Below are 18,297 nucleotides of genomic sequence, written 5' to 3'. Positions count from 1 at the left end.
GTACACGTCTGTCTCCCTGGGAGACGATCTAGAGAGAGAGGCCCTCACCCAGATACAGAGATAATAATAGCAATGTCCTGTGGACACTTCTGAGATCTCTCTTTACTGAAGTATCTGTTTCAGCCTTTCCACGCTTGCCAGTGATAGATGTAAAGACTATACGAGCACAATGCTAGAACTATAAAGCAATAATAATAGTGAAAGGTTTGTACTTCAGACTTAGATCCAGGTGTTGGGACGTGAATGTGTTGGACGTGGTCTAGTACATCCAGTAGAGGGTGCTGTTACATCGTTTGTGCGTTTGCAGCTATTTTACAAACACTGAAAAAAATTCTGAAATATACGTGAAAAGCGACTTCGATTAAAACATTTATAATAAAAAAACTTTTTAAAATGCATTGTCAGTAATACAAAACGTATCTATTGTATTCTTTAAAATAGTATTTTGTCAGAAAACAATGATGTAAAAAAATGTTATTACATGTTTCTTTAAATAACGCTTTTCAGAGTACATGTAGTGATCGCCCAGGTGATGATAGCAGCCATGAACAGTGAACACGCCATTCAAAAACAGGCCATTTCTGCTTCGATCTCAGTCATGAAAGCGGCAGCTGATATTACCCTCTGTTTAATAAAGTGAAGAGACCGAAGACATTTTTTTTCTCTTTATATACATTAGGAGCTCAGTCTATTATCTCATTGAGGATCTAAAGGATATTGCAGTCAGTGGCAGACACGATGAAAAAAGCCACAGCTTTCTTGGCCCAGAGCTCACCCTCTGATTTGTACGTGTATTGTATCTTTGAAATTTGTCTTGTGTGTCTCTGACTTGGCAGATCTAACCCTTGGTGCATTTGGTAATGACAGTTTGGGAACATGGAAACGGGAATCAGCTGCTTGGGGCTTTATAGGCATGGTCCAAAATGGGTCCTGGGTGAACGCTGACCTCCAGGTGCTATATTCAATTTGGCATGCTAATCATTTGTACTTGAATTATCACTTAGTTTGGCATGGCACAAAGACGCAAACAAAGATATAAAACATGTCCGTGGGCCTGTCCCAGGGGAACCGCTAGAACTACCGACATCACGGCACGGAAGGAAGCTGATTACATACATGACAGAGGAAAGTCGTGCACATTAAATAATGACACAGAACTGAAATGACAGGCATCATCTGGCTTGTCTGTCATACTGTCAAATTATCCATGAAGTTAATAATAGCTCGACTCGCAGTCACGTTGTACTGAAAGACCCGCATATGTGCAAGAGGACAGGCTGCACGAGCCATGCAGTCAGCCTGCACAAACACAAGGACATTTATTACATTCGTATGTGGAGTCGAAAGACTGTCACTGTTGTTCTTGATTACAGACATGACCAGCAAGCAAACTGTGGAGTATCTCTGGGGATAGTTTCAACATAGCAAGGCGAAGCATTTCACGGAAGGCTGTTCGCCCTCTCTCTGCAGAAACGGATGGGATTGTGAGGCTGTCGTGAAAAAGTGCAGCACACTTGTGCGGTTTTGAAGCTCGTTTCCCACGGGCCATGTGCAAGCCTTTCTGTCACCACCGTGCATGCTCTTTTATGCTCGTTTGACAACTTACTTTTCCTCTTTTTAGTGTAGACATAACGCTTGACCAGAGTCATATAAAGTGGTTATATTTCGCCGGATTCAGAGTGACTGCGCCGTAATTATAGCATATTTTGATCAAGGCCATGTGGTTTTGGGAAGCTTGTTTGGCGCTCGAGCCGAAAGCAACGGAAGGTTGCAGCCAGCAATGCGTCTACAAGCACAATCACATGACAGATAGACCTTTAAACAAATGATGAGGACGAAGGTAGGCAGGGAAAGGCCGGACACATGTCACGAGGCAGTCACGAGACCGGCGTGTCTCGTTCGGTGTCTCGTACCCGCTGCTCTGCGAGACAGTCCCCCAGAACTGCAAGACAATACCCAAGAACTGTGAGACAATACCCCAGAACTGCGAGACAATCCCTCAGAGCTGCGAGACAATACCCCAGAGCTGTGAGACAATCCCCCAGAGCTGCGAGACAATCCCCCAGAGCTGCGAGACAATCCCCCAGAGCTGCGAGACAATCCCCCAGAACTGCGAGACAGTCCCCCAGAACTGCAAGACAATACCCAAGAACTGTGAGACAATAACCCAGAACTGTGAGACAATACCCCAGAACTGCGAGACAATCCCTCAGAGCTGCGAGACAATACCCCAGAGCTGTGAGACAATCCCCCAGAGCTGCGAGACAATCCCCCAGAGCTGCGAGACAATCCCCCAGAGCTGCGAGACAATCCCCCAGAACTGCGAGACAATCCCCCAGAGCTGCGAGACAATACCCCAGAACTGCGAGACAATCCCCCAGAACTGCGAGACAATACCCCAGAACTGTGAGACAATCCCCCAGAACTGCGAGACAATCCCCCAGAGCTGCGAGACAATACCCCAGAACTGCGAGACAATACCCCAGAACTGAGACAAAATCCCCCAGAACTGCGAGACAATACCCCAGAACTGCTGCAGACCGCGATTCCCAAGAGTTCTCCCGAGTTTTTATGTGTTTTGGAAAGTCTCCATCCCAGAACCGATACAGTATATTTGTTCTCTCACAACTGCAATGTCATCGCCAGCATGCATAATCTTTCCTCATTCGGTGATCAAAGCGACGGAATGCATTAGGAATGATTCGGCTGGCAGACCCAGACAGGTCCAGGTGCAGCACACGAGCGATGCCCTTTCATTTGAACCGATGACATTTTATGTTGTTGGCACGATCTCCACCCACTCCGCCGCATGTGGTGAACTGTGAAAACGTTCTTTATAATATGAACAGCAATAAAAAATACATATATAACGGGGAACTGTCTGAGACGTCGGCCCGTTCCTCATCCTGGACGTCAGTTGCATTCCTCACAGCTGCAGGCGAGGATGTAGCGGTAGGTGGCGGTTATCCGCATGCCGCCCGAGCACCGCAGGCGGACCGCCTTCAGTTTGGAGGTGTGCGGGCGACAGCAGAAGCACGTGCTCTTGAACGGCTGCTTGAGGACGGAGCTGAAGGAGATGAGCGGGTCGGAGCGAGACGTGTGGCTGCAGTGGCCCTCGCAGCGCGCCAGCAGAACCATCTGTGGAGCAGAGAGACGGCAGGGAGTCACACCTCTGTAAAACAAAACCCGCAGTGCCGATGCACGCCCACGTGGGTGGAGGGAGGACACCTTGGCTCACGTGCACGCGCGCACCCACAAAACAAGTAGGTGAAAACTTTAAAAGATGTCGGTTTTCGGTGTATTGGTTAGATGTGGGCATGGCTTGAAGCTTTGACTTATATGCAATGACACCTTGAGTCAGGATTGAACCTGTGGAGAGCGGTAGCATCAGGCCGGGTTATTGCGTCTACACGAAGTGTGAATTGAAGCATGAGGCAGGACAGAGTGAGCTGTGGGCGGTACCGGAGCCTCAGACTTGGGCTCAGATAAGCCACTACGGAGGGTACAGCTGTGAACAAAGAATGGGTCTGTGCTCCACACATGACCTTGCACCTGCACTGAAACGGGTGTGTGTGTGTGTGAGTGTGTGCGTGCGTGGGTGTGTGTGTGTGATCATTCCCAGGCCATCACAACTCCTTCCCCACACACACACACACACACACACACACACACACACACACACACACACACACACACGTACACCCGTCAGACTCGCCGCAGGTGCCATTTCTGCAGCCTCATTTAGTCACACTGATTTGTGGCTGACTGTGTAAAAATAGTCGAATTGCCACAGATCTATATTCATCATGTGACGAAGTTTATGAGGATGACCCACCAGGGCTGTTATGAGGTTCGAGGGCTGTGACTGATATCAATCAAACCACCCACAGTAGCCTTTGAAAACCTGTCCTGTCCTGAGAATTATTAAAGGTTAACGAGTGACATGACGGTGCACCTAGACGCTTCTCCCAGACTGATCAACGCAAGCATAACTTACTAGGCCTGTACACTCATTCGGGATAAAAGGCACGCAGCACCCAGTCGCGTGCCACGCATTCCTGCCACGATCCAGAAATGCACCCCTGTGTCATGGCGGCTGTCAGCTGTCCAGTGTCAGCCGAGTGTCACCCCCACTGTCAGGGGCAGCAGACTGCTGGGAGACCCATAGCCCCAGTAGAGCAGTGGGACACGGGCCCACACGGCCCACATGGGCCCCCTTACCAGAATGATCACTTTTAAAATGAGCTCCCCGGTTGTCATCGTGTCATTTTACATTTTGACTCGTGAATGTAGCTGCTTTGATGATTTAGTCTCGGTATTTAGACACATCAGATATCATAGGTCAACAAGATTAAATCTAGGTTACGTCTCAATCCCTGAGAAAGTTTTGCTACTCTGCAAAAAAAAAAAAAAAAAAAAAAAGTCTGTAAATGTAATTCACCAAACATTTGGTAGATACATCCCACGTGCAAGCAATCGTAGCATGTTGACAGTTTCAAAGGGATGAAATAAACACGTGTCTGCTGTGTGCCATGAACAAAACCTGACCTCTTTCTTGAGGGAAAAAAACACCTCAGGACCAGGAAAATGTGCTTGCTGCAACTTTATCTCAGGGCTGTAAAAGAAAGTCGGTGTTTTTCTCATAAAATACAACAAGAAAGTAAAATTGGCAATATAAACCCACGAGCATGGATTCCTGTAAGATGATAGACCCCCGTATGGTGGCTAAGTGGCCTGTTACTGTGGCACTGAGCTCAGCTGACAGATATGGGTTCTGTGGGAGGTGTTTGGGAGGTGTGTGGCCATGGAGGAGATGGAGATGGAAGAAAGACGGGCCAGGTGTGAACAGCTGGCCAGCAGATGTAGGCCCTTTCACACCCACGTCGCTTCCTCCGTATTTATAGCGAAGGGGTTACGCAGGTTGAGCTCGCGCAGTTCGGCTGAAACTCGCACGGAGGCCATGGCCGTCCCCATAGCTGATGCAGTGTGTAATACGCTGCTTTAAAACCATGACCGAACTTCGCTTGATCCGCGGTCTGCCGCGCTATAGGACACCGGAGCCGCAACACTGGCTCCCCAGCGCTAAGCCTTGTGTGGGTCTGACATATGGGTTTGGGTCCTTGAAATGGGCTTTTCCGGAGACACTACCCTTCCCTATGGTTCCCAGAAAACTTTTACAAAAGTGCTTAGTCTCCAAAGGTGTTTACAGTACTGACTGACACAAGTACTCTTAGCACGGACTTCAAATATTCCCATGGGAGCAGCTGCCCTGTTTGGACGCCCAGCTGGGTTATAGGCAGGTTGAGTATGTGGGTTATCTATAACCCACCACGACTACCTGCACTTCCTGTGCCACAAGACACTTCCTGCCTAGTGCTCTTTGTCTCGTAAGTGAAAGGGATCTTGTGGTGCAGTGCTGCGTAATTCCCAAGGAATTAAATGGAACGCTTTAGTGATATTACAGCCTCCTGCCAACGCGCCGTCAGTTTATAGGATGCCGGGAAGAATTCTGCCTTCGTGAATCCCTGCTGTCTGCTGACAGGTCGCAGCTGGGCTGAACAGAGCCAGGTTGAGGCGTTGTAACCCCAGACTGTCCCCCCTGGGACCCCAGGTGAACCAGAGACGCCCAGGCTGCCTTGGTGGGGCCAGCAGCCCCCCCAAACCCCCAGTCTGGTGGAGTAAAAGTTGTGGGATGACATGAGAATGATTTAGTCAGTTGTGTGCAGAGGCCTGGAGCTATGCCACCATGCAGATCCTTTATACCCCCCCTGTGGGAGCTTTTCTCTGGCAAGGCTGAGGCCTCACAGGCTGCCCGCACAAGAACTCTGCTCTCTTTGACTCTGCAAAGGCGTCAGAGCCTCGGGGGCAGTTCATGAAAGCCGAGGGGTAAGACACGCTGAATGTATTAATCTAATTCAATAAATAAAACATATTCTATTTACTACTCACAGATTGTAATTAGGAGTAAATTCTCAGGGCTGATACTTGACTATAAGACCTTTCCATGTGCCTGGAGACTGTGTGTGTGTAACTTCTTGTTAGCAAGCACGGCGTAGGCGAGGAGACTGTATTGCCTTACAGCAGGACCTTACCTGTGGGGAACATTAACTGGAACTCAATAAACAGTGGTGGAGTTGTGATGGAGCTCTCGTTTGGACTGGGACGGGCCGAATAGTCCCGTGTGAGCGGCCCAGGGCCACCTACACTTGGATCAGAATGATCTGAGCACCAGAGCAGATCTGTGATGAATAGTGCTGACTAGAATGGTCCCCCTCATCTCCCTGTCCCCGTGGACACATCTGGAACGGTCACAGACGCACCAATAAGGACCCGACCTGAAGTCGAGCGTCCTGTACCTTGGAAGTGCACTTGTAGATGGGATGCGTGATGGTCTCCACGAAGTGGTGTCTCATGCATCTGTCCGGGGCGGTGTCCCCGAGGTAGCCACCGTCCGTCTTGCAGGCCACCCCGCGTAGGACGCCCAGCAGAGGACACGCCAGGAGCAGGAGGGTGACGGCTGGCAGCCTCAGACGCCCCGCGCTCCTCATTCTGACCTCCTCAACCTGGATGGAGCGGCGCGAGAACTTCCCGACGGGGGAACGGAAGGTGGTGCAGCCGCTCCGTCTACAGAGGGATGTCTGCGGCTCTCCGGCCGGGGACTGGTGCCACACTCGTGAACTCGTACGTGTGATGGGTTTGCTCCTCGAGTGCCTCCATCTCCTTTATCTCCGCCTGGGTGTTCCTCCCTGGTGACACGGAATGAAACGGGGTTCGTTTAACGGCACGTTACCAAAACTGCCTTCCTCAGCTGCCCAGCCGGGAAGAGAAATATTTTAATATAATATTTTGACAGTTAGGTCCAGTTAATGTTCCTGGAGGCCTGAGGCTGTTCCAGATGCGCAGGCCAGGTGAGAGTGTCCGTCTGTGAAACCGAGAGCCCACCGAGAGCCTGTGATGGTCCTGCCAACCCGCCCAGCAACACCAGGGCCACGCTGCATTCTGATAGGTCACTCCACTCGTACTCCAACCATCCAAACACAAACCGTGTTTTTATTTCACAAGGGAGAACCATAATGCATTAATAAACAGCCTACATCAAATCATCTTCCCAGGAATATTTTTTTTCCCATTAGAAGAAATAGGCAGTAATTCTCAGAACACGTTCTCTCGTGCCCACATGTTAGTCGCCAACCCTGTCATCTGCGCGCACACACACACACACACACACGTTTATATATATACATACTGTGGCTGTGGGGCACAGATCCTCAGCCCCACCATCAAGCTCTTTAATGGAGAGGAAATTATGCTTCATTACAACAATGCACTGCATGATATCAAACCCGTTTCCGTGCCACTCTCCTTCAGCGCAGCCCAAGTGTTTTGTCAAGGCCCTGATTTGTTCTGAAATCGCAAACACAAGTTAATTTAGAAAGGCCCAATTGTGTTTTTCTTCCTTTGTGGGAATCATTTAACTTTAACATTCCTTGTGTGAGAAATGTAAGTATCAATTTATCTGTTAAAATAAATACTCTGTGGAATGTTTAACTGCTCCAAAGGGCTTGAGTTGCGGGTTTTCCACTGGCAGACATCACAGTCTTCTCTTAACCCGAAGGCCACAGATACAGGACTCTGTTTATCATTTGTTTAATATCAACATATCTTAATCGGACAGCATGATGGTTATCGTCATCATCGCACACAGACACGACCGCCGACACTCAGAACCGGCAGAAAACAGCTGCCTAGTTCCTGGGGCTCCATGACCATGCTAGCCAGGTGGAGGAACGTGGAGGAACGTGGAGGAGACATCCCTGTTTACAAGGTGACTACAGATCCAACAGAGTTCATAAAAGTGTGCTAATGACCTCACAGGACAGTCATGCGTGTAATCAGCCTGACCAGTGATCTCTGGGGACTCCCAGTGCTCCGGGCTCGGAGAGGCCGGGACCAGGGGTGGCCTGTCCCCCCACCCGCTCCCTGGCCCCCTGTGGGGCGGCCCTCCAGGGCAGGGAGGAGAGAGGTGAAGCACCACTGTAGCCGGCACACCTGCTGAGCTCCACGGATTTATAGAGCCCAGTGTGTCTACAAACAACAGCTGGAACTTCCGATTCCCTCCATCTGAGACAACATCACACAGCGCCTCTGTCCACGTGCCCCTCCGTCCCTCCCTGCATGGCTATTTCCCTCGCTGCCTGTTATTAACCTTTTAAACGTGTGCGTGTGGGCGGGTGTGAACCGTAAATATCACAAGGGGCTCGCCTCTTAATTTGCTGGACTTGTGTTGCTCGATTTGAGTTTGGCAGCGGTACTGTCTGTGTTTGTCACGCTGCACTGAAACGCTTCCTTTGATTAACCCTCACATCTGAACCGTAGCCAGAACCAAAAGGCCCGTGAACAAACACATTCATTTCATCACAGATATTACTGGAGCCGAGAGGTACCAGTGGAACTAATGACTAAACGCAACCCAAATATTTTTCACATTTGACCAGGCTAATAGAATCACTGGCAACTCATTTCACTGTGGAAACCGATCGGCGAAGTCTACGGTATCAAGTTAAACTTTGATCAAGAATCCCAAAGAGTCCATTATTTTTAATGCTCTGAATATATTTATTTCTTTCTTTTCCATCCTGAGCCTGGCGGACCACCCCTTTCTCTGCACAACATGTGCTAGCCATTCTCATAACCCAATCCGCATGTTCTCCTCCACAGGATGAAAGGTGCTAAACATTAAAAAAATAAATAAATAAATGAAAAAAAAATAAGGCACGAGCCAGAGGTGCGTGAGACACAGCAGGGCTGTTGTGTGGCGTTCCCCGGGGCTAGCTGTAGTCACCCAGGGACCCCCCGCACGCCCACACACACACACACACACGCACGCGCACACACACCCAAACCCTCTGACCCCGAGTTCCTCCTCTACCCGAGAGCCGTGTCCGCGGCGGATGTCGGGGAGTCTGAGGCGTGTAGACATGGCCCTATGAAAACACAGCATGGGACGTTTTTGATGAAGGTGGCCGAGTGCCAGCGCGGGGCCTCACCGCCTGTACCATTTAGAACTGTGAAATTCCTGACATTCGCAAGTTGCCATGGTTACGGGGCTCCGCCACCGTAATCCCCGCCCTCTGTCGCACTGTTAAAAACTACAGTCCGTCTCATCTGGGACATTTTAGAAGGTGTTTTCTGAGCTGAGATTATCCTGGGCGTCGTCACGGGTGACGCGGTGGCTTTACACACGCGCACGCACGCACGGACACGAACACACACACACACGCACAGGAACACACATGCACACACACTTGTGAATGAACTCTTGGGATCTCAGGTGGCCTCTTGATGTGGGAGTAGGTGGAAGTATCTCAGGCCTTCACGACAGCAGTCCAACCTACATAAGCTAAAGCGCAGACTCCGTCATTTTTGAAGATGGTTTTCAGACTGAAATATGCCTCTGGGTAAGAGAGAGTTTGGAAGACGTAGAGAGAAATAATGGAATCCACATTATTACCTATCATCTCTGCAGCACGGCTGTAGAGAAACTATTTGCTTTAGTTCAAACAGGGATATTCCAGGTGATCCAGAATAAAGTCTTTAGTTGCCTTAAGTTTGTGCATGTCCTAGACACAGTCCTAGACTTGACCCTGTACAACCCTGTTCGCGATCACGCACATGTTGGCAGGTTAGGCTAGAATCTCTATACACGGAACTGCGAAGGGACTTTTCAAAGACGGAACATTGTTTCCTTATTTTTTCACGCTGCATAATTCACACTTTGACGAACTGGTTGATTTTTGTGACTGTAATACCAGTTCCCTTGACACAGTTGCTATGTGGGAGGAGGCAGTGATCAGTTGGTGCCTCTCTGTCATACGTACCATCACACCACTGCTCGTGGACCACGTCATTGTTTGGGGGTTGTTTAGTGTCCCATTGTTTCACTGGCTTTTAATAAACCAAAGGGCAGATTCCAGCACGGGGCCGAAGAGTCCCATCTGCCCCCCCCCTCCCCTCCATGGAGCCATGTGCAAAAAAGCAGCGTGCCCAGCCTGAGCAGGGGGCAATGCCAGCCCCGCTCTGATGCCACCAGCGCGCAGCCCCCTTCCGCCACATCTAAGCCCCGCACTAAATATATCCCCCGCGATAAAGATAAAACAAACTGTGCAGATTTGAGCGCAGCCTGGAGCCAATGGCAGGCAGACCTTGTGAGCATATGCTAAGCTGAGGTTAGCTTTACAGTTTAGGGTTCTTGGAAAAGGACACGTCTGATTGGGACAGTGAGGTAGCAGAGAGAATCTTGGGCACGCCGGAGACTCCCAAGGCACATGTTCAGTTCATTAGGGATCCTGTCCTGGGATTAGGGACCCACTTGTTCTTTGGTTGTTCGCATCACTGAAGCACCAATTGTGAGAGCAGCTTGGACATTCAAGATAGATTAGATATATATTCAGGAAACAAAACAATAAACTGATTCACACACACACACAGACATACTCATGCACAAACATGCACACACACACACACACACACACACGCAACCACCATTCCCCCACACAAGTGGTGGGCTTTGTCTCAAATTGCGTGAGGGAAAGCAAAAACAAGCATTATTTCACATCAGGTATGATGGGCTGGCATGATCCAGCCTGCAGGACGACGAGTCGAGTGAGGAGCGCGGCCCACCGTGCACCGCGGCTCCCACCCCCCCCATCATCACGCAGCTCTCAGCACAGGCACCGCGGAGACGCCTCCCTCAGACCCGCCACCAGCCTCCCGCTCCCTGCGTGCGGATCGGCTCAAACCCACCACCTCCCTGCCCCTCACGTCACAGAACCATCCACACATCTCAGGCAGAGCTGCCCGAAATACAGCGCAAAGAAATACAGGCTTTTCCCCCCTAAATGACAAATATCACACTCCAGCTGTACTACAATAACGGTGTTTAGAAGTTCCTCGGGTAATTAAAAAACATGTGACACACAACAAATTCATATCGGTCTTTTGGTATTTGACAGTAGATCAACGTACTACCTGCTGGATAGAGACGGCATTAGGACGACTAAAGACCAGGAGTTTACTGTGATTATCCTGGCAGCTCAGGCAGGAGCTCTGGGACACCTTTAGATCCACAGTGATCTTACCTTCTGTCCTTCAGCTTCTCTTAATCCGCCATATCCGACCCCAGCTGGACCTCCCTGGACGGGACTGAAACGGCTTCAGAAACACTTGCTCCTATACCTGCTCCTCTGCCTTCTCTCTCTCTCTCTATCTCTCCCTCTCTTTCTCCTTTTCTCATTCACTACCTCTCTCCCTATCACGCACACCGATTGTGTGTGAGCTCTGACTCCCTCTCTCTTTCTCTCCCTCCCTCTCTCCCTCCCTCTCTCCACTCCCCCTCCCCTCTTCTGACACTCACACCCCTCGTTTTTATAGAAGATTCAGGAGGAAAAGGGAAAGGACAGATGATGCGTGTCTTGGGATGACCGTGGAACGTGACACAGCAGTCGTATATCACCTCCTGCACACACACACACACACACACACACACACACTCACACACACACACACACACACACACACACACCCTCCAGCTGACAATCCGACACACGCTCTCACAAAACAAATGAGGATTCCAGCCACGGCATGGCTGTAGAATCAAAGAGCTGAGTGCAAGCCCATGTCTGTTTTACGAGCGCTGGGTTATAAAACTGTTAGCAGAATTAGTTTATTTAAAAACAATTGCTCCCAGGACCTTATAACGGTGCCCCATGCACACGGCAGGGTCGCACTGGGCTATGGGAGGGGCTTCTTAGCCCTATCCCAGGTTCTGTGCTCACTCACCCGTTAGGTTAAAGCTGGGGTGTTATTAACCCCTTAGACACAACCTGCATTTGGTAGGAGACGTTTTTTTGAGGGGGGGGGGGGGGTGCCTCTGTGTTTATCATGTTTTCCATGAAAGTAATTCTAGCAATTTAAAATGGCAGTAGTGGGGGTGAAGGAGGACATATTAAATTACGACAAATATTGGCACCAGAGGGGAATGAGTAATCTTCAAATTGAGGTGTGGACTCAATCCAAAAAACAAAAATATTCAAGACAAAAATATCTGATAATCAAATTCTTCCCACTTTCTCTTTTTCTGCAGTTTTCATTCTGTAATGTGAGAAGGAAAACTGAACTATAAAGAAAATATATAGTTCATAATATAACCATATTTCATATTGGACCCCAAAAGTCCACAGATGTGTAAGGATAATACCCGGCTAAACAAACTCGATTGTTGTTCATAAACTCTGTGAAGATCAGTGAAGTCTCGGGGGTAATTGCGGGTGAGCTGGCCTAACCAAGTAGAACTCAGGGGTCAAAAGTTTACCGAACACAATTACCCACAGTTCTTTGGACCTCACGTCCAGGTCTCAGCTTCAATCTCCTCACCCTCTGACAGCATGATTTATACCGTCAGCAGCACAAAGATACTACTAACCCTCTCCATTAAGATCATGTTTTGCCAAGCTACATGTGCGTATAAAATCTTCTGGCGTGGCACTTCGCAAGACTGACCAATTAAAATCGGTAGTATAATACATTAGACATGAAATAACAACCCCAGAACTAAAGGACTTTTCCTCTGCTGGTGTTAAGACACTGCTTTTATAGGCAGCAGTTAAACGCTGGAGTTGACATAATGTTTCAGCAGCTTCTCACCCACACAGCAGGAGATGTGAAACAGTCTTTGCAGAGATTTCCTCATAAAGCTCTTTCTCCAACTGACCCCCCCCCCCCCCTCAAACCAAATGTCTCCATTCTTAGGTGAGTCAGGTGTCCTCACAGCTATGCTGTGTCTTATGTGGTGCGACCTTTTGACCATGAGGCTTACTAATTTAAACACAGGCTTTAGTTTGGACGCCTCTTTTCGGTATGCCGTATTTACCTTAGATGCAGTGTCTGCGAACTATTTTCTGCAGTGACAGATGCGATGGAGAATATGGATTGGCTTGCTTTGATTCCTATCACCCAAACAGTTATGTAGGAAAGAGAGAAATCGCCAGGGACAGAGAGAGGGATAGAGAGAGAGAGAGAAAGAGAGACAAGTTGAGGCTGTATCAGGTTAGGTCATGCGGCTAACGGTGTCAGGGTCTGAGAGTGTTTAGCCATACATCTTAGCCCTGAGCCCTGGCTTTGCCTTTGATGAGAGAGTCACGCCCATCTGAAGCCTTCTGTCCTATCAGCTGAAGGCAGCTTTCATGTTCTCCTCTGCCACAACTGAAGTGTATCCCTCGAGGGTCTGGTCAGCCAGACTACGCAACCATGGGGCAAACTAAGACCGAGAGGCTCAAGACACATTCAATCTTCATTTGAGAGGATCATTTTCAAGTGTCACTTTCAAGCTACCAAAAAAAAAGAGAAAAGAAAAAAAGGAAAGGTTTCATCATTTTGGCTGATTTATGTGTGAACAGTGAATGCAGAAAACCAGTCCCAGCACCTTCCACTAACCTCTGGGATCCCTGGCCTGCGTGAAAATGCTCCCACAGCTCTAATTTACAGCCAGTGTAGAATAACTTTCTTCATTTTACCACCTAAAATAATGTCCAGGCTGCACGCAGCCAAAGACAACCGCTTGATTGCTGTAGCAGGTCTGTACAGGGAGGGAGCGCCAGGGAACGTCTGTCTGAGAAGGGCTCGCACGACTCTTTGGAGGGATCTGGTTCATATGCGAAGAAGTGGGGTGCGTCCAGGCCCTGTGACGAACCGGTAGAAGCGACTCTATTATACCAGCTGAGCACGAGGGGTGGCCTGACCGCGGCAGGTGTGAGACAGTAACTGTCTCCTGATGTGTGTCTGAGACCTTGGGATGGCGGGAAAAACAAAAACCAACAACATGCTTAGAAAGAGGCCAGTGCATCAGTGTTGCTCTCTGGAACCAGCACACCAGCCAGCTTCAGTGGCATTGCTCTGCTCCTCAAGATGGGGAAGGGGGAGAAAAAACCCCTCAGGGTTCATCTCAATGACTTTTCCAGGACCACGTGAGCCTTTGGTCAGGAACATGATTCATTAACGATCTCTTCAATAAAACAAACATTTGTATTACACTCCCAGTAAGTGAGAAGAGCTGAGACCTTTGGTGTTTGGTCTGTTTCTGCAACATATACTATATTCCATGAATGAATGTACTGGCTATAAAGCCTTAGAAGATGAAAATGTTAAAGGCAAAAATGTTCTGAAAAATGTTCAAGACAGTTGTTAAATAGGCATGTTACTTCCTGAATAACATCCACTAAAAGGTAAAATCAGATATATCAACAATGCCAAAACAAAAGACACATCTTTTATCAGGAAGAATATGTAAAGTTCTCATATGGAAAATAGCTGTTTTTTTATTGTGCAAACAGTCGTACAGTTTTACAGCTTGCGCATATGTTATTTTTTAAGCTTGTAAGCATGTTCACATATCACCTGTGCACCTAAGGACTGTCCATGTGATTGGCATACGAGTTCACACACATTTGTTATCTTTTCCTATGTGAACGCTTGAAAGGCTCTGGAGACAATTAAAGCCCACTGCAGTGTGGTCACACCAATTACTTCACCTAAAGTGAAATGGTGCAGATCACACAAACAAAAGTATTTAGATTCCTCTCAAGTAATGGAATGAACATGTGGCAACTCGGAGCTTAAATGTTTGTGAAGAAATATATAGGCAAGGCAAGGCGGGTTTATTTATTCAGCACACCTTTCGCACACAATGGTAATTCAAAATGTGAGGACGTTTGGTCAATGTGTATTACGTCAAACAAGCTATGGAACACCTGTTAGGAAGTGAACATACCTTCTCAGCACCAGGCGGGTATTTGGGCTGTAGACACTAGTGATGCGTGCTGGAAGGGTAATGAGTTAACGTCACGCTCATCTGATCCTTGTTTACCTCGTCCGAACTCTCCCATAAAGGGCCAAATGTGTGGCGGGCCAGTCCACTCGCAAGGATCAGGCCTTGATTACCGGGGCTCTGATTACACAGTGCTGCCTTTTTTACACACTGCATGACAATTGACCGAGGTGGCCAGAGCTGGGGTTCTGTAGAAAGCGCTCACAGGATATGGAGGACAGATATCCTGCTGGCTGCCCTGATCAAAGGGCCTGTAGCGCAGACTGATTCGGAGACCCTGTTGTGTTGGTGAGCTCTCGCACTCCTGCACACTCTGTGTAGTGCTCAGCCGTGCGGAGAGGATGCCCCCCCTGGGGCTATGACATGCCGGCGTATTATACGAGTGCTTTTCTTCATGCGCAGGGTGAACGTGCAACTCTCTCAGGCTGAATATGAAACAGGTTTTGCTTTAACGGCCTGTATATGAAACAGGTTTTGCTTTTCGGGCCTTGTTCGACACTCGGGCCCATTGGGCTGGGCTAATAACGCTCATTCCAGCCTGGTTTTGATTGGTATGTGAGTAAATTGAAAGGAACATATACAGTATAACAGGACATGCAGCACAGGTATGGATTTATTTGTGATTTTTAAACATATACGCTGTGTTTCAAATTATTATGCAAGTAATATCCTAAATTACCTATATGAATTGCAGTCATTCTAATTTTCCAGTCATCACCCATTAGAGTACAATTGAAAGGTTTTTGAACTGCCAATATCGGTATATATAAAAAATAAAAAAAAATTAAAAAACACTCAAAATGCATGTTCCAAATTATTATGCACAGCAGAGTTTTCAACGGTTTCATTTTTATAAAGAACAAAAAAATTTGTAAAATCATAAGCATTATCAGGTTATTACAAACTGAAATCAAACAAGTTTTCAAGTCAAAACTTTATTCTAGGTGATGTTACATTTGCATAAAGGAGCCCTTGTTTGAAAGGAGCTTCTGAACGCTCTCGTCCATTGAATTTATCAGGTTTTGGATGGTATCTGCTACTATTGTTGTGCATGAGGACAGAATACCCTCCCAGAACTGTTGCTTAGATGTGAACCACCTCCTGCCATCATAGACACTCCTTCTGATGATGCTCCAGAGGTTCTCAATGGGGTTGAGGTCAGAAGAGCATGGGGGTCACACCATAAGTTTGTCCCCTTTTATGCCCATAGCAGCCAGAGGTACAAATGTGTTCATTACAGCCTGAGATGGTGCATCATCATGCATGAAAATGATCTTGCTGCAAACGGTTCTTCTTCTTGAACCATGGCAGGAAGTGGTTTGAGAAACTCCACATACATTATGGAGCCCAAAACATTACTCCACCTCCACCTTGTTGGCACCGTAGCCTTGTTTGTTTGGGGTGTCTATCAACCGGCCATCCTCCACTCCATCCATCCATCTGGACCATCGAGCGTTGCACGGCACTCATCGGTGAACAAAGCAGTTTTGAAGTCAGTCTCCGTGTATTGTTTGGCCGACTAGAGCTGTTTCTACTTGTGTGCAGTGGATAGAGAAGGTGGACAGGACGGCTTACGCACAGCTGCAAACCTCTGAAGGATCCTGCATGTTGTTGTTCGGGGGATGTTGGAGGACCTGCATCTTGTTGTTCAGGGAACATTAGAGGCACCAGCAGCTTCAGAAACTTGTCTGCTGCTATGATGAGGCATTTTTGCAGCTGCTCTTTTAACCTGACGTAATTGCCTGTTGGAAAGAGTCCACAATTTTCCCTTATCAACACACACACGTGTGCTCCGAATCAGCGACATACTTCTTGATTGTGCGATGATCACGATGAAGTGTCTTGGCAGGGTTGATTGTAGTCATGCCTTGACCTAAACACTCCACAATTTCTTGCTTCTCAGTAGCAGACACATCCTTTTTCTTTCCCATTTTGGCTGAAAATGTAGGCTGCATAATAATGTGGGACAGCCTTCTTAAGTAGTCTTACCTTTAATTGGACACGCCTGCCAAACTAATTAGCACAGGTGTCTGCAATTGCTTTCAGTGATATAAAGAGCCCTGACACACATCACCATCAACGAGTTTAACTGACAAACAAAACACTTCTTACCTTATCATGCCTAAACACTTTTTGCACAATAATTTGGAACACAGTGTCATATAGCACCTTTGGTTTATTGAGTTCCTAACAGTGCCAGTGGAAGAGAGAAGGTCTCCGTGCCAGCACTGCCAAAGACATCCTCCAGTAACACGGAGTAGTTGATGCTGTTAACCGCAGGGCTCACGGATTCTCCGTTCCAGTCTACGACAAACTGCAAACAACAGCATGAAGAAGTTGAAACAGCTTTGCACAGGATGCAGCGAGCACAAATGAGGAAAGCTACACCCCACCCCACCAAAAGCAGCGAAAGAAACGTAAAGACTGTAACACGGCGACAATCGCAGTGAGAAAGCTAGCAAGAGAGAGAGCGAACAGCATGCAGCACATAGAGAGAGAGAGAGAGAGAGAGAGAGAGAGCGATGGCGAGGCCCGGTGTTGTGACCGACTCCGCTCCCCCTCCAACTCATGTTTCTTGTGCTCGCGCGCGCGCTCACAAAAAATCCAACGCGCAACAGATTACTGAAACTACGGAAGCCGAAATACAACAAGATGCCGTATTGCGAAATCGACTTTGACAAAGATTTATGCGGGTATTCCAGAGACCGTGGTATTCCCTTATTATAATTTTGACTATCAACCAAAAAGCTAACGGCATGATTTGCGCGTTTTACTGACAATAAACATTTTAGGAGACACGTGTGGATTTTAATATTGTTAAACGTTAGCCAACTGAGTAATATTGCTCTGAGATTATTCTCATAAAGGTAAAAACATGTTCTTGTTTTGGATTTATTAAGTATATAAAAACACGAGGTTCTGTAGGGGGGAACATTTATTCACTGGGGGGATGCATGTTTAGAGAGGTGGAATAGCTTGTCTAGACCTGTTCCTCTGCCATATTCACCTTAGGGTTTGCTTTGGGGGTCCACCATTGGTCAGTGGCGGAGCCAAAGGGGGGGGGGGGGGGGTGGAGCCCTTTCCACCCCACTGGAAATGGTATTTTTAAGAGAAAATATGTGTTTCCTTTCGTTCATCATGTGTATATGGACCCCTCTGATAAAGCCTTGCTCATCCTTTGACCACCCCTTGAAAAAAAGTCTAGCTCTACCATTGGTGTGAGGGAAACGTATTCATTGATCATTAAAACAAACTTTGATTCATGTAAGTGGTAAGAGACCAGCCTCTGTAAGGGGGGGACAATTTTAGACAGGTGGAATATGTCTCCCATACAAAGCGCAGAAAAGTATTTTTCAATACACGTATTGAACTTTAATCAGGACAACAAACTTCTATTTACATTTTAACATTTTTTC

The 18,297-nt window shown here is 47.8% G+C and overlaps 2 protein-coding genes across 3 annotated transcripts in view; both read right to left on the bottom strand.

Moving 5' to 3' along the window:
* Positions 1-1,235: 1,235 nt before the first annotated feature.
* ndp (norrin cystine knot growth factor NDP) lies at positions 1,236-11,340 on the bottom strand. The gene is made up of 3 exons (XM_077001366.1): positions 11,139-11,340; positions 6,357-6,746; positions 1,236-3,138 (listed from the first exon to the last, which is right to left on the bottom strand). Exons 2-3 carry the CDS (start codon positions 6,546-6,548, stop codon positions 2,914-2,916), a joined length of 417 nt encoding a protein of 138 aa, XP_076857481.1. The 5' UTR covers positions 6,549-6,746; positions 11,139-11,340; the 3' UTR covers positions 1,236-2,913.
* A 4,243-nt stretch (positions 11,341-15,583) lies between these two features.
* Positions 15,584-18,297, bottom strand: part of efhc2 (EF-hand domain (C-terminal) containing 2) — a 44,812-nt gene continuing 42,098 nt past the window's right edge. The window contains exons 15-16 of one of the 2 annotated variants that reach the window (XM_077001364.1): positions 17,051-17,195; positions 15,584-16,623 (exon numbers count right to left, since the gene is read on the bottom strand). In XM_077001364.1, coding sequence (XP_076857479.1) covers positions 17,058-17,195 — 138 coding nt within the window. In that variant the 3' untranslated portion in view covers positions 15,584-16,623; positions 17,051-17,057. Of the gene's footprint in view, positions 16,624-17,025; positions 17,196-18,297 lie in introns of those variants that run through there. The other variant, XM_077001363.1, reaches the window with a different exon arrangement.

The sequence above is a fragment of the Brachyhypopomus gauderio genome, chromosome 4, assembly GCF_052324685.1.
Source record: "Brachyhypopomus gauderio isolate BG-103 chromosome 4, BGAUD_0.2, whole genome shotgun sequence".
NCBI lineage: Eukaryota > Metazoa > Chordata > Actinopteri > Gymnotiformes > Hypopomidae > Brachyhypopomus > Brachyhypopomus gauderio.
This window is presented reverse-complemented; position numbering and strand designations above follow the sequence as displayed.